At 38.0% G+C, this 13,232-nt stretch overlaps 1 protein-coding gene across 3 annotated transcripts in view; it reads left to right on the forward strand.

Annotated features, from left to right (window-relative positions):
• The window catches only part of LOC126351133 (sodium- and chloride-dependent GABA transporter ine), a 340,642-nt gene that overhangs the window by 313,006 nt on the left and 14,404 nt on the right, over positions 1-13,232 (forward strand). For 2 of the 3 annotated variants that reach the window (XM_050002576.1, XM_050002578.1), the window contains 5 exons: positions 1,118-1,346; positions 3,271-3,383; positions 3,583-3,723; positions 5,665-5,865; positions 12,528-12,704. In XM_050002576.1, coding sequence (XP_049858533.1) covers positions 1,118-1,346; positions 3,271-3,383; positions 3,583-3,723; positions 5,665-5,865; positions 12,528-12,704 — 861 coding nt within the window. Of the gene's footprint in view, positions 1-1,117; positions 1,347-3,270; positions 3,384-3,582; positions 3,724-5,664; positions 5,866-12,527; positions 12,709-13,232 lie in introns of those variants that run through there. The other variant, XM_050002579.1, reaches the window with a different exon arrangement.

Here is a 13,232-nt window from a genome sequence, read left to right on the forward strand (position 1 = left end):
AGTGAATCTGATCTTAAGCTTAAGAATGGTTCACTAAGCATGGAGCAGTTGGAGATACGCTGTGGCCTTTCTCTGACCTGTGAATTGATTTACTTACCCTGTTACAGTGGGACCTACAGTGCAACATCCAAACTGAACCACAACCTAGCGGTGTATTTCTCATGTGCACAAAGCAATGCCAACAGAAAAATAAGGAATAAAAGCAGAAAAAATTTTAAAAGTTGCTGATGATCAAAACCTGAACATTTAATTTGGCAGTAACTTTATCTCTCAGCTACAGAGAAACTTTATAGGGCTGCAAATTACACTAATTATGATGAACCATATTTTAAAAATGTATTTGATGTACCAGATGTTAGAAGTAGCTTACGACTGAAATCTTCACTTGTTGTTATTTATTCACAAATAATCTTCACTTTATAACAGCAGGATATACGTGTTGATATCTTACATGTAACCCTAAAAAAATAGTTAAAATTAAACTCATCTGGTTCAAAAGAGATGTATTACAATTATAGGTGATAGGGAGAAAATGCAATTTGGCCCTCTAAGTGGAGGAAAGTACTGATCATTTCAGTATTGTTCAAGGTTGTTTAGTTTGGTTGTGTAAACTAGGAAAATGTAATACCGCTAGGAAGGGAGTTTTGCAGAAAGAAACAGTCACTGTATGTTTGTAAGCTAGTACTGAAACTGTATATTTACTCCTCATATAATCATATAAAATATAGTGACATCATCTGATCTTATTAAAGGAAACTGAAAGAATTTTCTGGTTATGAAAGGAGACAGTAAGTCTATTATGCAATTTAATATACCAATCATATGGCAGCCCTTAAAATCTTGAAAGTAGTATCCCCTTATAATTTTTTTTCTCTGTGTAACATAATTTTTGGGAATTGGTAACAACTACAAGTGGTATATGAGGAGCCAGTTTTAGAGGGAGACAAATTTGTGAAATTTTATATTATTATTATCTATTTAAATTACACTTCAGATCACACTTCCTAATTACTATTACTGACATTTGATCTGTTGGTGTAGCCTGTAATATGATAATTGCAGCGGAATTCATCCGAGATCGTTACCTGTAATTAATCCTGTGCACTTTTATTTGCAGGTTTGGGTACATGCTCTTGCACAGAATTTCAATTCTCTTGGAGTAGCATTTGGATCTATGATATCATTTGCTAGCTATAATCATTACAACAATCAATTCCTAATTGACACTTTAGCTGTATCAACAATAAATGCCGTTACAAGCATTCTCGTTGGTCTCTTTGCTTTTGCAACTATTGGGAATATTTCTGTAGAGTTGGATAAGCCAGTAGAAGCTGTCATTTCAGATGGTAAGTTATACTTCTTACTTACAGAGACTACAGTAAAACCTTATATAAATCTCGGTGTGTAACTTGTGGAAGTAAACTGAGTTACGAGTAAATAAACTCTCTGTAGAATTCATCCTGTAGTATGTAGTCAAAATTTTCCTGAACCCATCTGCTCTCAAACTATAGCTTCAGAATCAAAAAATGAGTTAACAGTTTTCAATTAAAGACATACATGGGAAAGTGCAGAGAGCCAACATTGGTCAACTTGAATTGCAGTGAGTTTTGGGTACTAAAAAACAAAATACTGTTTTTATTATTATCCTCGTCATCATCATTATTTTGCTCAGGAAAGTTGTAGATGGTCAGCTAAGTTTTTTTGTCTAATGTACAATTGGACATCATATGGCCACATGTTATCTTAAATATTTGCAGGCTGGGTGTACAGCATGGCAAGGAATATCATTTCTGCAATTTGCTCTATAGATAATTGTGTAAATGAGTGTACTCATTAGGAACTAAGGTTGTTATCAACTGGCTGGTCAGTACCCATGCATTTATACTGAAACATCTACAGGTAACATTCTAGGGAATAAATTGATACTTTGATTCAGTGTTATGAATATCTTTTAAGGTTTATGGTGGCTTTTAAAGTATTGATTTTTATCACAGAGATAGAGCAGTAGTGGAATGAAACTTCTAATTGGTTTTCAGTTTACTTCCTCTAATACGATTCAGTAAAAGCATTATGAGACTAATCATCTCAGTAACAATATGCACCAGTTTGAGCATTGTATTTGACAGGAAGACAAGTTAGATCGTTATTCAAAACTGATGTTTTGAGGATATTGACAATACCTAAATAACACCCTGTAACAAATGCTTCTGTCTATAGTGAAATACATTTTAAAAACATCTCTTCTAATAACCAGAAGTATGGCATCCAGCTTACAAAAGATACGAGAAGTTGTGTAATGTATCTTAAACAAATACGCCAATTACATCCCTGCTTTTTAAAGCAAATGGGCTCATATTGCCACGTGAGGTTTGATGCTATTCATCATGATTACAGGAGCTTTATAACATAATGCACATCTTGGTTAGTGTAGTATTTCTTTATAGCACTGTGTGTTATTTTTTCTCTGTAACACTGAATGAAATCATTGTATAATTGTTGCCAAGACCCTAATTTTAATGTAAGCAACTGGCAAAAGTTACCTGCTCCATGTACTGATCTGGACAGATCATTCATTACTGAAGAACTGCCATTTTATACTCTGCCAGTGGGGTCACTGGGGTGTGGTATGGAGGGGACATGACATCACCACACTGGAGTCACTGCTTTTAGTTTCAGTAGCTTGTCACTTGGCATCATGAAGGTGAATCCATCCCACTTCAGTCCTCCCATCAAGGAAAAATTCTTTTCAGTACCAGGAATTGAGTCCAGGTCCTCCACATGACAGACATGCTGACCACTTACCCATTGAGCTATTAAATTTTAGGAATTTTTTTTTTCTGTGTGATAAAATTGTTTGAATCAGTTTTAAATAGAAGTTGTTATTAATGGAAGTGTATTAAAATTGTTAATGCGAGACTACAGAAATGACAAAGCCTTGGAAGAGATTTTAACAAACAAAAACACAATAAAAATGAACTGTATCAGGTTACCCTTCATTCAGAGGCTGTTGCACGCAGCGACTGTTATATCACGTGTAATGCATCCACAGTTCATTGAACTGTGGATGAAGCCCAACCAACAGGTATTACACGCATTGATCAAAAATGATAGTTTATAGAGAATGGCTAGTTTCTAGCTGAAATCCAGATCTGCCAATAAAAAATCCAAAGGACGACAGATAGCTGAAATATATTATTTACAAGTCAAAATAAACTATGTTTATTGTGCTGTGACTTCTTGCTCATAACTGTTTGATGAACATTTTTACAGGCCCAGGTCTTGTGTTCATTGTATATCCACAGGCAATGGCTAAAATGCCAGCATCTCAGCTGTGGGCTGTTCTCTTTTTCTTCATGTTGCTGTGTCTCAGCTTGAATAGCCAGGTATGAGCTATAATAGTAATGAAACCAGTTACATATAATGTTAGTAAGATATTTATAAATAAATTATTCAAAATGAGATCTTCTTCACATTTTACTGACATTTACAGTACTGACATTAAAATAGTTGACTTATTTATGAAAAAAGTTGATTTATCAAAAATTATAACAGGTTGTGCACTGTGATCATTTTATGTTTCAGTTTGCTATAGTCGAAGTTGTTGTTACATCCATACAAGATGGTTTCCCAAATTGGGTCAGGAAAAGACTTATGTGTCATGAGATGCTGGTACTGATAGTGTGTGCTATATCATTCCTTTTTGGTCTTCCACATGTTACACAGGTAAAATATTAATACCACAAAATATTCACTTTCATTAAATGATTACTAGTAGCCCAGAAAATGGGAGCAAATGTTCTTTGAACATAATAATGCAGTTATGTCAGTTTAGTGCCGAGCAACCAAAATAGTATTTTCAGTCATTTCTGTAGGTGACAGGTGCTCACTCATGGTCAGTTGGTAGCAAGATCCCAATACTCCAGCCAGCCATTTCTTCACTGAATGAGTTCAGTTTCATTCAGAACATATTAAAAATAAACATACAATATTTTCCCATTCCTTTTTTTTAAAAGTATATTTAACTAGTTGTATATCATTCTCATTCTCTTCTTATCTGGCATTAACATTTTTGTATCTACTTCAATACCATACTCAGCCTTTGGCACCTTCTGTTTCATACATTCTAGTTTTGTCTGCCTTTAGAACCATTGCCTTTGCAAAGTTAACTCTTTATGGAGGCCTCAACACATTTCCTACCCCCATGTCTGTTACAGAAATTTCCAGACATTTCTTTTCTTGAATGTTCTTCAGAGTTCCTCCACATTTCATATTTTGTCTTTTAACTTGGTTTTAAACATTTTATGAAACCCAAACTGAAATATCCACATGTTGGAACTAAATATCCACATGTTGGATGTTTTTGTTACTAGTACATGGGATTGTCTCTCATGATTCTGTTGTAAAGCTGTTAAACTTTGTTTTTATTTTATCAGTTTTATAGCATTTAAAAGTTCCATATAAGCAAGTAAGTACTCTTTCTGCTCAGTAATGATGAATGTTAACAGTTTAAAGTACTTTCCACTTTTATGTTACACTTTCATTCAGACAAAATCCATGAACATATGAGAGGAAAATAAGTACACAATCAGTTATTTTTTGTTTTAGGTGTAAATTGTGTTTACTAGCACTCAAATAGCTTTTCACCTTGCCTTCTTATCACAGAAATGTTGCATAACAAAAAATATGCGTACTTGGAATGTAGTGTGAATATTACAGAACTACAATGGCAGTTCTAAGAAAGTGACACTCCTTGCAAAATAGGTGAAAGCAGCATAAGAACATGAAGGGAAGATTGTGTTTATTACAATTACTACACCCAGTTCAAAGGAATTTCACACTTTACATACAAATGGAACTGAAGGAACATCAGGAAATACGTACACATTAAGTGAGTTCTCACAGAGGATCGGACTCCAAACCTTTTCGATTTTACTCATAGAAATTTTATTTGTGGTGTCTGGAAAAGCAGGAAGGGTGAGAAGAGGGGGTGGGAGGGAATACTTAAAGATGTGCCTGTTTGCTCAGTACCTCTTCTGTTTGGTGTGAAGTGGTTTGTCATCTTGTACACATTGTATTCCAGCCCTGATTTTCTTGAGTGAATGTTTTTTTTCATTGTGATTAATGACTTGGTGGAACTTCTTGAAAGTGTTTCCTTCTTTTCGTAAATCATAGGCTAGTTTTATTAAGAGTATGCTATATTCTATAGTTTCTTTACTGCATAGGAAATACAACTCGTGCTTTTCATACTAATTGTTCCATCATATCTGACCTTGTCAAAAGGCTAAGTAACTCGAGTAAACTATTGGAAATGTGTGTAGTGGAATGCATTTATCATAAAACAGTTGCCTTTTTTTTCAAAAACACATCTTGCTGACAATAATTCATATTAAGATGTTGGAAGTTCCCTTCTGTCAGCAGGCAGTTTTATTTAATATATTTCAGAGAAACGACTATCATGCTATCTGGTTTTTTTCCCAAATTTTAGATATGATTGTGTTTCATGTGACCTTCTAAATTAGTTCACTCTATTTGAGATGTCATTATGCACATTCTTTCAAACACCCCCCCCCCCCTCCCTACTCATGTGCAATGGTGGTGTAATTTTTGTTGTTATTATGTACTACTAATTAGTGATGTGATATTATAAACAAATTATTTTTCCAGGGTGGTATCTACTTCTTCCAGTTAGTAGATCAATATGCTGCTTCAATATCAATAATGTTCTTGGCATTCTTTGAAGTGATTGGAATTTCTTGGTTGTATGGTGCCCACAGACTTGCAAGAAATGTAAATGATATGACTGGCAGGTTTCCTTCACTTTATATAAGATTTTGCTGGTGGGTAGCAGCACCCGTACTTTTGATGGTATGCCTGATATTTTTCAGACTTATTCTTAGTTATTAGTAATGAGAGATTATTTTCCTAGTGATAGAATTTGAACAAAAATTTGTTGGTTACTACTTGTGTCACTGTGTTTCTTCCAGAGGCATTGCATAAAACATTACTAATAAAATAATAATTAGTTCCAAATAAAAATTGTAGATATAAATGGAAAAATGCAGAAACCAAAAAAGTACAGATCCAGGAGAAATATTTTTCTATCTAGTGTATTATGAATTAATGAATGTAATTGTGGTAGACAAGCATTGTGTTAGACAGTATGTCAGATACTGATCTAGAGCCTGATGTTAATGACATGCTCCGAGAAGCTGCAGCTTGGTTTCTCTTTCAGTTAATATTAAAAAATTAATTTTATTCAGTTCCACACTAAAAACAAAAATCCAGAGAACATAGTCATTGCACATGACAAACAGGCACACGAATGGGTACGCTCCACTAAATTCTTAGGGTTTCATACTGACAGAAGGCTCAACTGGAATCATCATGTGTCCCTCCTGACTCTAAAAAGGGTGACATCAGCAACTTTTGCTTTAAGAATCATCACTTATTTTGGGGACATCACCATTCAGAAATTGGCTTACTTTGGGTACTTTCACTCATTAATGAGTTGTGGCATAATCTTCTGGGGTAATTGACCAGTCCCCCCCAAAAAAAGTCCTAACAGCTCAGAAGAGAGCAGTCAGAATTACGTGTGGGGTTTCTCCATGAACCTCATATAAAAAACTAGTCACTCAGTTAGGAATACTGACAACAATAAGTCAGTACATACACTCTCTGATGAATTGTGTCATTAAAAGCTATGCTCATTATGAAAAAAATTGTTCATAGCACAACTATAACACTAGAGTGAAAGATGATCTCTATTTTAAACTAATAAACTGCACTTGTACAGAAGGGAGTAAAGTATGCTGCTATTATGACTTTTAATGCACTTCCTAATTATATTAAATTATGAGAGAAAATGAAATGCTATTCAGATGTATGTTAAAGAAATACCTACTTGACTGTCCACTGTACTCCTTAGATGAATTCTTTTCCAGAAATAATTAAAAGTTCCCATATACACTTTTACGCACTTCTTGAATAAAAAGATATATCTTGTTATTGAGTTATTAGATGAAAGATACAATACTATTTTAATGTTAGACAGTGAATTAAAATACTAGATCAATGTAACAGTATTATGAAAAGGAGAGTGACTACTCACCATATAACGGTTGATGCTGAGTCGCAGATAGGCGCAACAAAAAGACTGTCTCAAAATAAAACTTTTGTCCATCACACACATGTGCACGTAAACGCAACTCACACATATGACTGCAGTCTCAGGCAATTGAAACCATACTGCAAGCAGTAGCACCAGTGCATGATGGGAGTGACAACTGGGTGGGGTAAGGAGGAGGCTGGTGTGTGGAGGGGGAGGGATAGTATGGTGGGGGTGGCGGACAGTGAAGTGCTCCTGCAGGTTAGACAGAAGGCGGGGGGAGGGGGGGGGGGGGGAGGTGAGGGATAGTAGAAAGGAGAAAGAACGAGTGTGATGGTGGAATGACGGGTGTATAGTGCTGGAATGGGAACAGGGAGGGGGCTGGATGGATGAGGACAGTGACTAAGAAAGGTTGAGGCCAAGAGGGTTATGGGAATGTAGGATGTATTGCAGGGAAGTTCCCACCTGCACAGTTCTGAAAAGCTGATGTTGGTGGGAAGGATCCATAAGGCACAAGCTGTGAAGGATATTATATTTTGCAGCGTGTTCAGCATCGTGGTGGTCCATATATTTCTTGGCCGTGGTTTATTGGTGACCATTCATGCGGACAGACAGCTTTTGGTTTTCTGCCCACCTAGAATGCAGCATGCTGGTTGCAGCTCAGCTCGTAGATCACATGACTGGTTCCACAAGTAGCCCTGCCTATGATGGGGTAGGTGATGTTTGTGACTGGATTGGAGTAGGTGGTGGTGGGAGGATGTATGGGACAGGTCTTGCATCTAAGTCTATTGCAGGGGTATGAGCTGTGAGGTAACCTCTGTCCACAACCCCTGCTCCCAAGCCCATACCTCATGGCTCATACCCCTGTAATAGACCTAGATGCAAGACCTCTCCCATACATCCTCCCAGCACCACCTGCTCCAGTCTGATCACGAAAATCACCTATCCCATCATAGGCGGGGCTACTTATGAAACCAGTCATGTGATCTACAAACTAAGTTGCAACCTCTGTGCTACATTATATATGGGCATGACAACCAACAAGCTGTCTGTCTGCATGAATGGCCACAGATAATCTGTAGCCAAGAAACTAGTGGAACACCCTGTTGCTGAGCATGCTGCCAAGCATTACATCCTTCGTTTCAATGACTGCTTCAACCTGTGCCATATGGATCCTTCCCACCAACATCAGGTTTTCCGAGTTCCACAGGTGGAAACTTTCCCTGCAATACATCCCATGTTCCCGTAACCCTCCTGGCCTCAATCTTCACTAGTCATTGTCCTCACCCATCCAGTCCCTTCCCTGTTCCCATTCCAGCACTACACAGCCATCATTTCACCATCGCACTCAGATTTCTCCTTTTTCGCTACTTCCCCGACCCCCATCCCTGCCCTCTGTCTAATCAGCAGCACTTAACTGTCTGCCACCTGCACCATACTATCCCTCCCCCTCCCTCCCCCAGCCCCCTCTTTATCCCCACCCAGTCGCCACTCCCATCATAAACTGGTGCTGCTGCTCACAGTATGGTTTCAATTGCCTGAGACTGCAGTCGCATGATCCTGTGTGTGTGTGTGTGTGGGGGGGGGGGGGGGGGGGGGGGGGGTTGACAAAGGCCTTAATGGCTGAAAGCTTTACTTGTGTGGCAGTCTTTTTGTGGTGTGTAGCAACTTTCCTTTTCATAATAGTTACATTCCATCCTGAATTTTCCATTGTTTAATGCTAAATAAATGTTAGCTAGTAAATAAGGAAAAGTGATACTTGCTATTATTTATATTACTGTACTATGTTGTTATTATTCTGTGGTATTAATTGTATTTCTACAATTATATTGACACGTTCCACCTGCAAGCGAATTACTCGCCTATATGGATGTATGGAATATGAATACCAAATTTAAAAAATAGTAATAAATAAAGAAAATATAAAAACAAAAGTAAATAGAAAGCTACTAATCCATTATGCCATGCAAACGTTAAATTAATACAAAAAGAAAAAGACATTTTTAATAATAACGGAAATTCTTGGCTGGAACAATATGTAAAATAAGACCAATGCAACCACTCACCCATAGCAAATTGATGTGTGGTGCATACACACACAGAATACAGTGGTCACTAGTGTTAGAGCACTGATTAAAGAATATGGATTACTGAGAGCAGTTACCTTGGCTGACAGATGTGGTGAGAGTATAGGAAAGAACACAGAAGGCAAAGGGGCTTGAGGAATAGTGCAAGGCAGGAGCGAGAAAGATAGATGTCTCGGCAGCTCCACAAATGGTGTCAGAGAAGGTGATGGGGAGATGGAGTGGGAGGTCTATTTATGGTCTGTTTGAAATAGAGTTTTGGCTGCCAATAAAGGCTCTGGTAAGGTTATTGGTATAGAGAATTATCTTATCAAGGTCTGAAGCTCCTCTTGACATTTGTCCATGCTTGTGATTTATAATTTTTGTCACCGTGACATCCGCAAATTAGTCATGAAGAAATGCCTTGCTTCACGACAACTTTGCAGATGCCATGCTGTCAAAAATGAGAGAAAGGGTACAGAAACCCCTCTATAACACAATTGCATTAGCAATGTAATTGTCAGGTGAGCTGTCAAAACAATCCAAACAAAATGCACAAGTTCAGACAATAGAAAATCCAGGCTGGAATAATAACAATACTATGAAAAGGATCATTGCTACTCACTATATAGCGAACAGCTGAGTCACAGACCAGCACAACAAAAAGACTGCCAAACTTTTGTTTGATGGTCTTTTTTGTCGTGCCTGTCTGTGACTCAGCATTTGTGCTATATGGTGAGTAGCAACTATCCTTCTCATAATGTTGATAAAATGCACATGTTAAATTTTTTAGGCCTACAATAGATGAATTATTATAAACTTTATATTATACTTCATAGAAATAAAATTCGATGCACAGAAGATAACACATAGGTGCCGAAACATGTTGGGGTGAATAAAAAGTTAGTGTTCATATAAGGTGGATTTTCAAAACATCCCAAATGTTATCAGCACATTTTGACAATTCCAGCTTTTCGCTTCAAATGCAGCACCCATAGGTAGCAAGGCTGTAAGAAAAAGACTTTTTGACATGAAACAGGCGACAGTTATCGAAATGGAGTTATTGTTGATGATTGGTGCACTTGATATGAACAGATGTATTTATGGAGCCATTGGAGAGGTGGAGATTGACATCTACGAAGATGGCTTGCACATTGGATAATGCAAGAGTTCACATAGAATTGTTGTATAATTAATTGCTTTCCTCACAGAGATGTTGGTAGGTCAATAAGTTCGCTTAAAGCTCTGCCCACAGGTAACATTACAATATTACTCTTGATAGTAATAGTAGATATAAAATACTGCTCTGAATCCTGGTACCAGTCACAAAACTAAAGAAGCAGACCATATATTTTTAGGAAAGAGGAGATACAAACAGTGAGGCAAGGATGTTGGAGGGAGGTACATGACAGCTCGTGATTTTAGACTAGCGGAGATTTCAGAGCTGGGAGGGGTGGGCAGATTTTGGAAATGATTATATACCGTACGGACTGTTGCTGTCTGCAGAAAAGCTTGAAAGCTTATGCTAGAGTAGGAGGTGAATAAGACCCAAGTGGCAGGGCATTTGAAGCAGTACTTGATGTCATAGATGCTGTGCTGTGTGCTGCATTCCACAACCTGGTTGAATTTAGTCACAACAGGCTGCTTTGTGGTGGCCTTCCATGTGAGCAGGCAATGTAATAGTCATATCTACATTGAATACTCCACAGCAATTCCAGCACAGCTGGCATACGACAATGCTGTTTTCTTCGTTGCTTAAATGCTCCATCTTTGGATACCAACCTCCCCCCCCCCCCCCTCCCCCATACACTCACTAAATTCCCCCATATCATCTTGACATTGGATCTGTCAGGGGTATGCAAAAACATCTTCGTCGGCCACCTAATGGAATCCTTCCCATCCATTCAACATTACAAACCATTGGTCTAGTTCAAATTCATTAACAAATTCTACATTATCTGAACCCACAACAAGAACTGCATCTGCTCTTTCCTCTGGAATCTCAACAGTTAGTTGCCACAAATGAGCCTCTTGTGGGGTGGAGGGGGGGGGGGGGGGGGGGGGGGGGACCTCGTATTGGGAAGTAGGAGTGACAAAAATATCCTGTTAATATTTCCAGAGTCCTTCAAACTATGCAGACAACATCCTGTCTGGCTAGCCCAAATTTTCCATCATTTCTTCTCATGGTTAAGGATCCAAGAGTCACCTGTGAAAGCATCCAGACACATTGTATGCTGCAGATACTATGTCTGTTACCCTCCTCACTCCACTTTGCTGCTCCTCACACTTCTCTATCTATCTATCTATCTATCTATCTAACTAACTATCTATCTCAAAACAAAGATGATGTGACTTACCAAACAGAAGCACTGGCAGGTTGATAGACACACAAACATACACACAAAATTCAAGCTTTTGCAACCAACGGTTGCTTCTTCAGGAAAGAGGGAAGGAGAGGGAAAGACAAAAGGATGTGGGTTTTAAGGGAGAGGGTAAGGAGTCATTCCAATCCCGGGAGCGGAAAGACTAACCTTAAGGGGAAAAAAAATGGCAGGTATACACTCTCCCTCTCTCGCGCACACGCACGCGCACACACACACACACACACACACACACACACACACACACACACACACACACACACACACACACATCCATCCGCACATACACAGACACAAGCAGACATTTGTAAAGGCAAAGAGAAACTCTTTGCCTTTACAAATGTCTGATTGTGTGTGTGTATGTGCGGATGGGTGTGTGTGTGCGTGTGTGTGCGTGTGTGTGTGCGTGTGTGTGCGCGAGTGTATATCTGCCCTCTTTTCCCCTTAAGGTAAGTCTTTACGCTTCCAGGATTGGAATGACTCCTTGCCCTATCCCTTAAAACCCACATCCTTTCGTCTTTCCCTCTCCTTCCTTCTTTCCTGAAGAAGCAACTGTTGGTTGTGAAAGCTTGAATTTTTTGTGTATGTTTGTGTTTTTTTGTGTGTCTATCGACCTGCCGGTGCTTCTGTTTGGTAAGTCACATCATCTTTGTTTTTAGATATATTTTTCCCATGTGGAATGTTTCCCTCTATTATAACTATCTATCTCCTTAGATTGGTTGTTGCACTTCACTGGTTTCAGCACACTGTATTCCATACTTTAGTACATTCATTCTGAACAACTGTAATGTAAAGGTCTAAGCACTATTGATAGCAAAATATAACACAACTACGAAAATTACAGCACCTGCCTTCATTTCCCTTCCCTTTTTTTCTGTCCATTCCCTTAGTCTCAGTTGAATTTGTAACTTTCAATTTTTTGCTGTAATAAAAAAGTGACTCTCTCATTTCTGATTTTGTCAATTGTCTTCTTTACAGTGCGTGTGGGTATTCTGCCTCATAGATTATGAGTCTCCCACATACAATAACGGAGAGTATAGGTACCCAGTTTGGGCAGAAGTGCTTGGTTGGTGCATAGCGTCAGCATCACTCCTGTGCATACCAGCATTTGCTGTTGTTGTTGTAATTAAGGCTGAGGGATCAACACTTAAAGAAGTAAGTAGTGAAGAACATCTAATAAAAATATGATAATGATTTTACATTTAGTTTCCGTATTTACCACATTTGCAATTGATTCCGACATTATTTTCTGGACTATTTGTCGATACATAGGCCATTATACTGTAACGCTTCAAATGAAGACATTGGAGAAGGGTATAGAAGAGATTGTAGATTGTATTTTATTGGTCCTGTTGTCCACATAGCAGCTTATGCATAAGACATTGGACAAGTCAAGTTATAAATATACAGGCTGAAAGTAATTTCAAGGCATACATATGTAAGCTTACAATAATACACTTTACACGTAAGTATTTATATAACACGTTTCATAAATTTAAATATTCTTCAATGGAGTAAAAGCAGTGATGCTGTAAATATGACTTTAGAGATTTTCCAAATGTATTGACCTCAGTGATAGCTTTCATGTTTTCATGAAGTTTGTTATAAAGCTTAACTCCCATGTGAAAAGTACCTTTTTGGCACAGTGCTGTGCTGATTTGAGTCATATGTAAGTTTCTGTTT

The sequence above is a fragment of the Schistocerca gregaria genome, chromosome 1, assembly GCF_023897955.1.
Source record: "Schistocerca gregaria isolate iqSchGreg1 chromosome 1, iqSchGreg1.2, whole genome shotgun sequence".
NCBI classification, from domain to species: domain Eukaryota; kingdom Metazoa; phylum Arthropoda; class Insecta; order Orthoptera; family Acrididae; genus Schistocerca; species Schistocerca gregaria.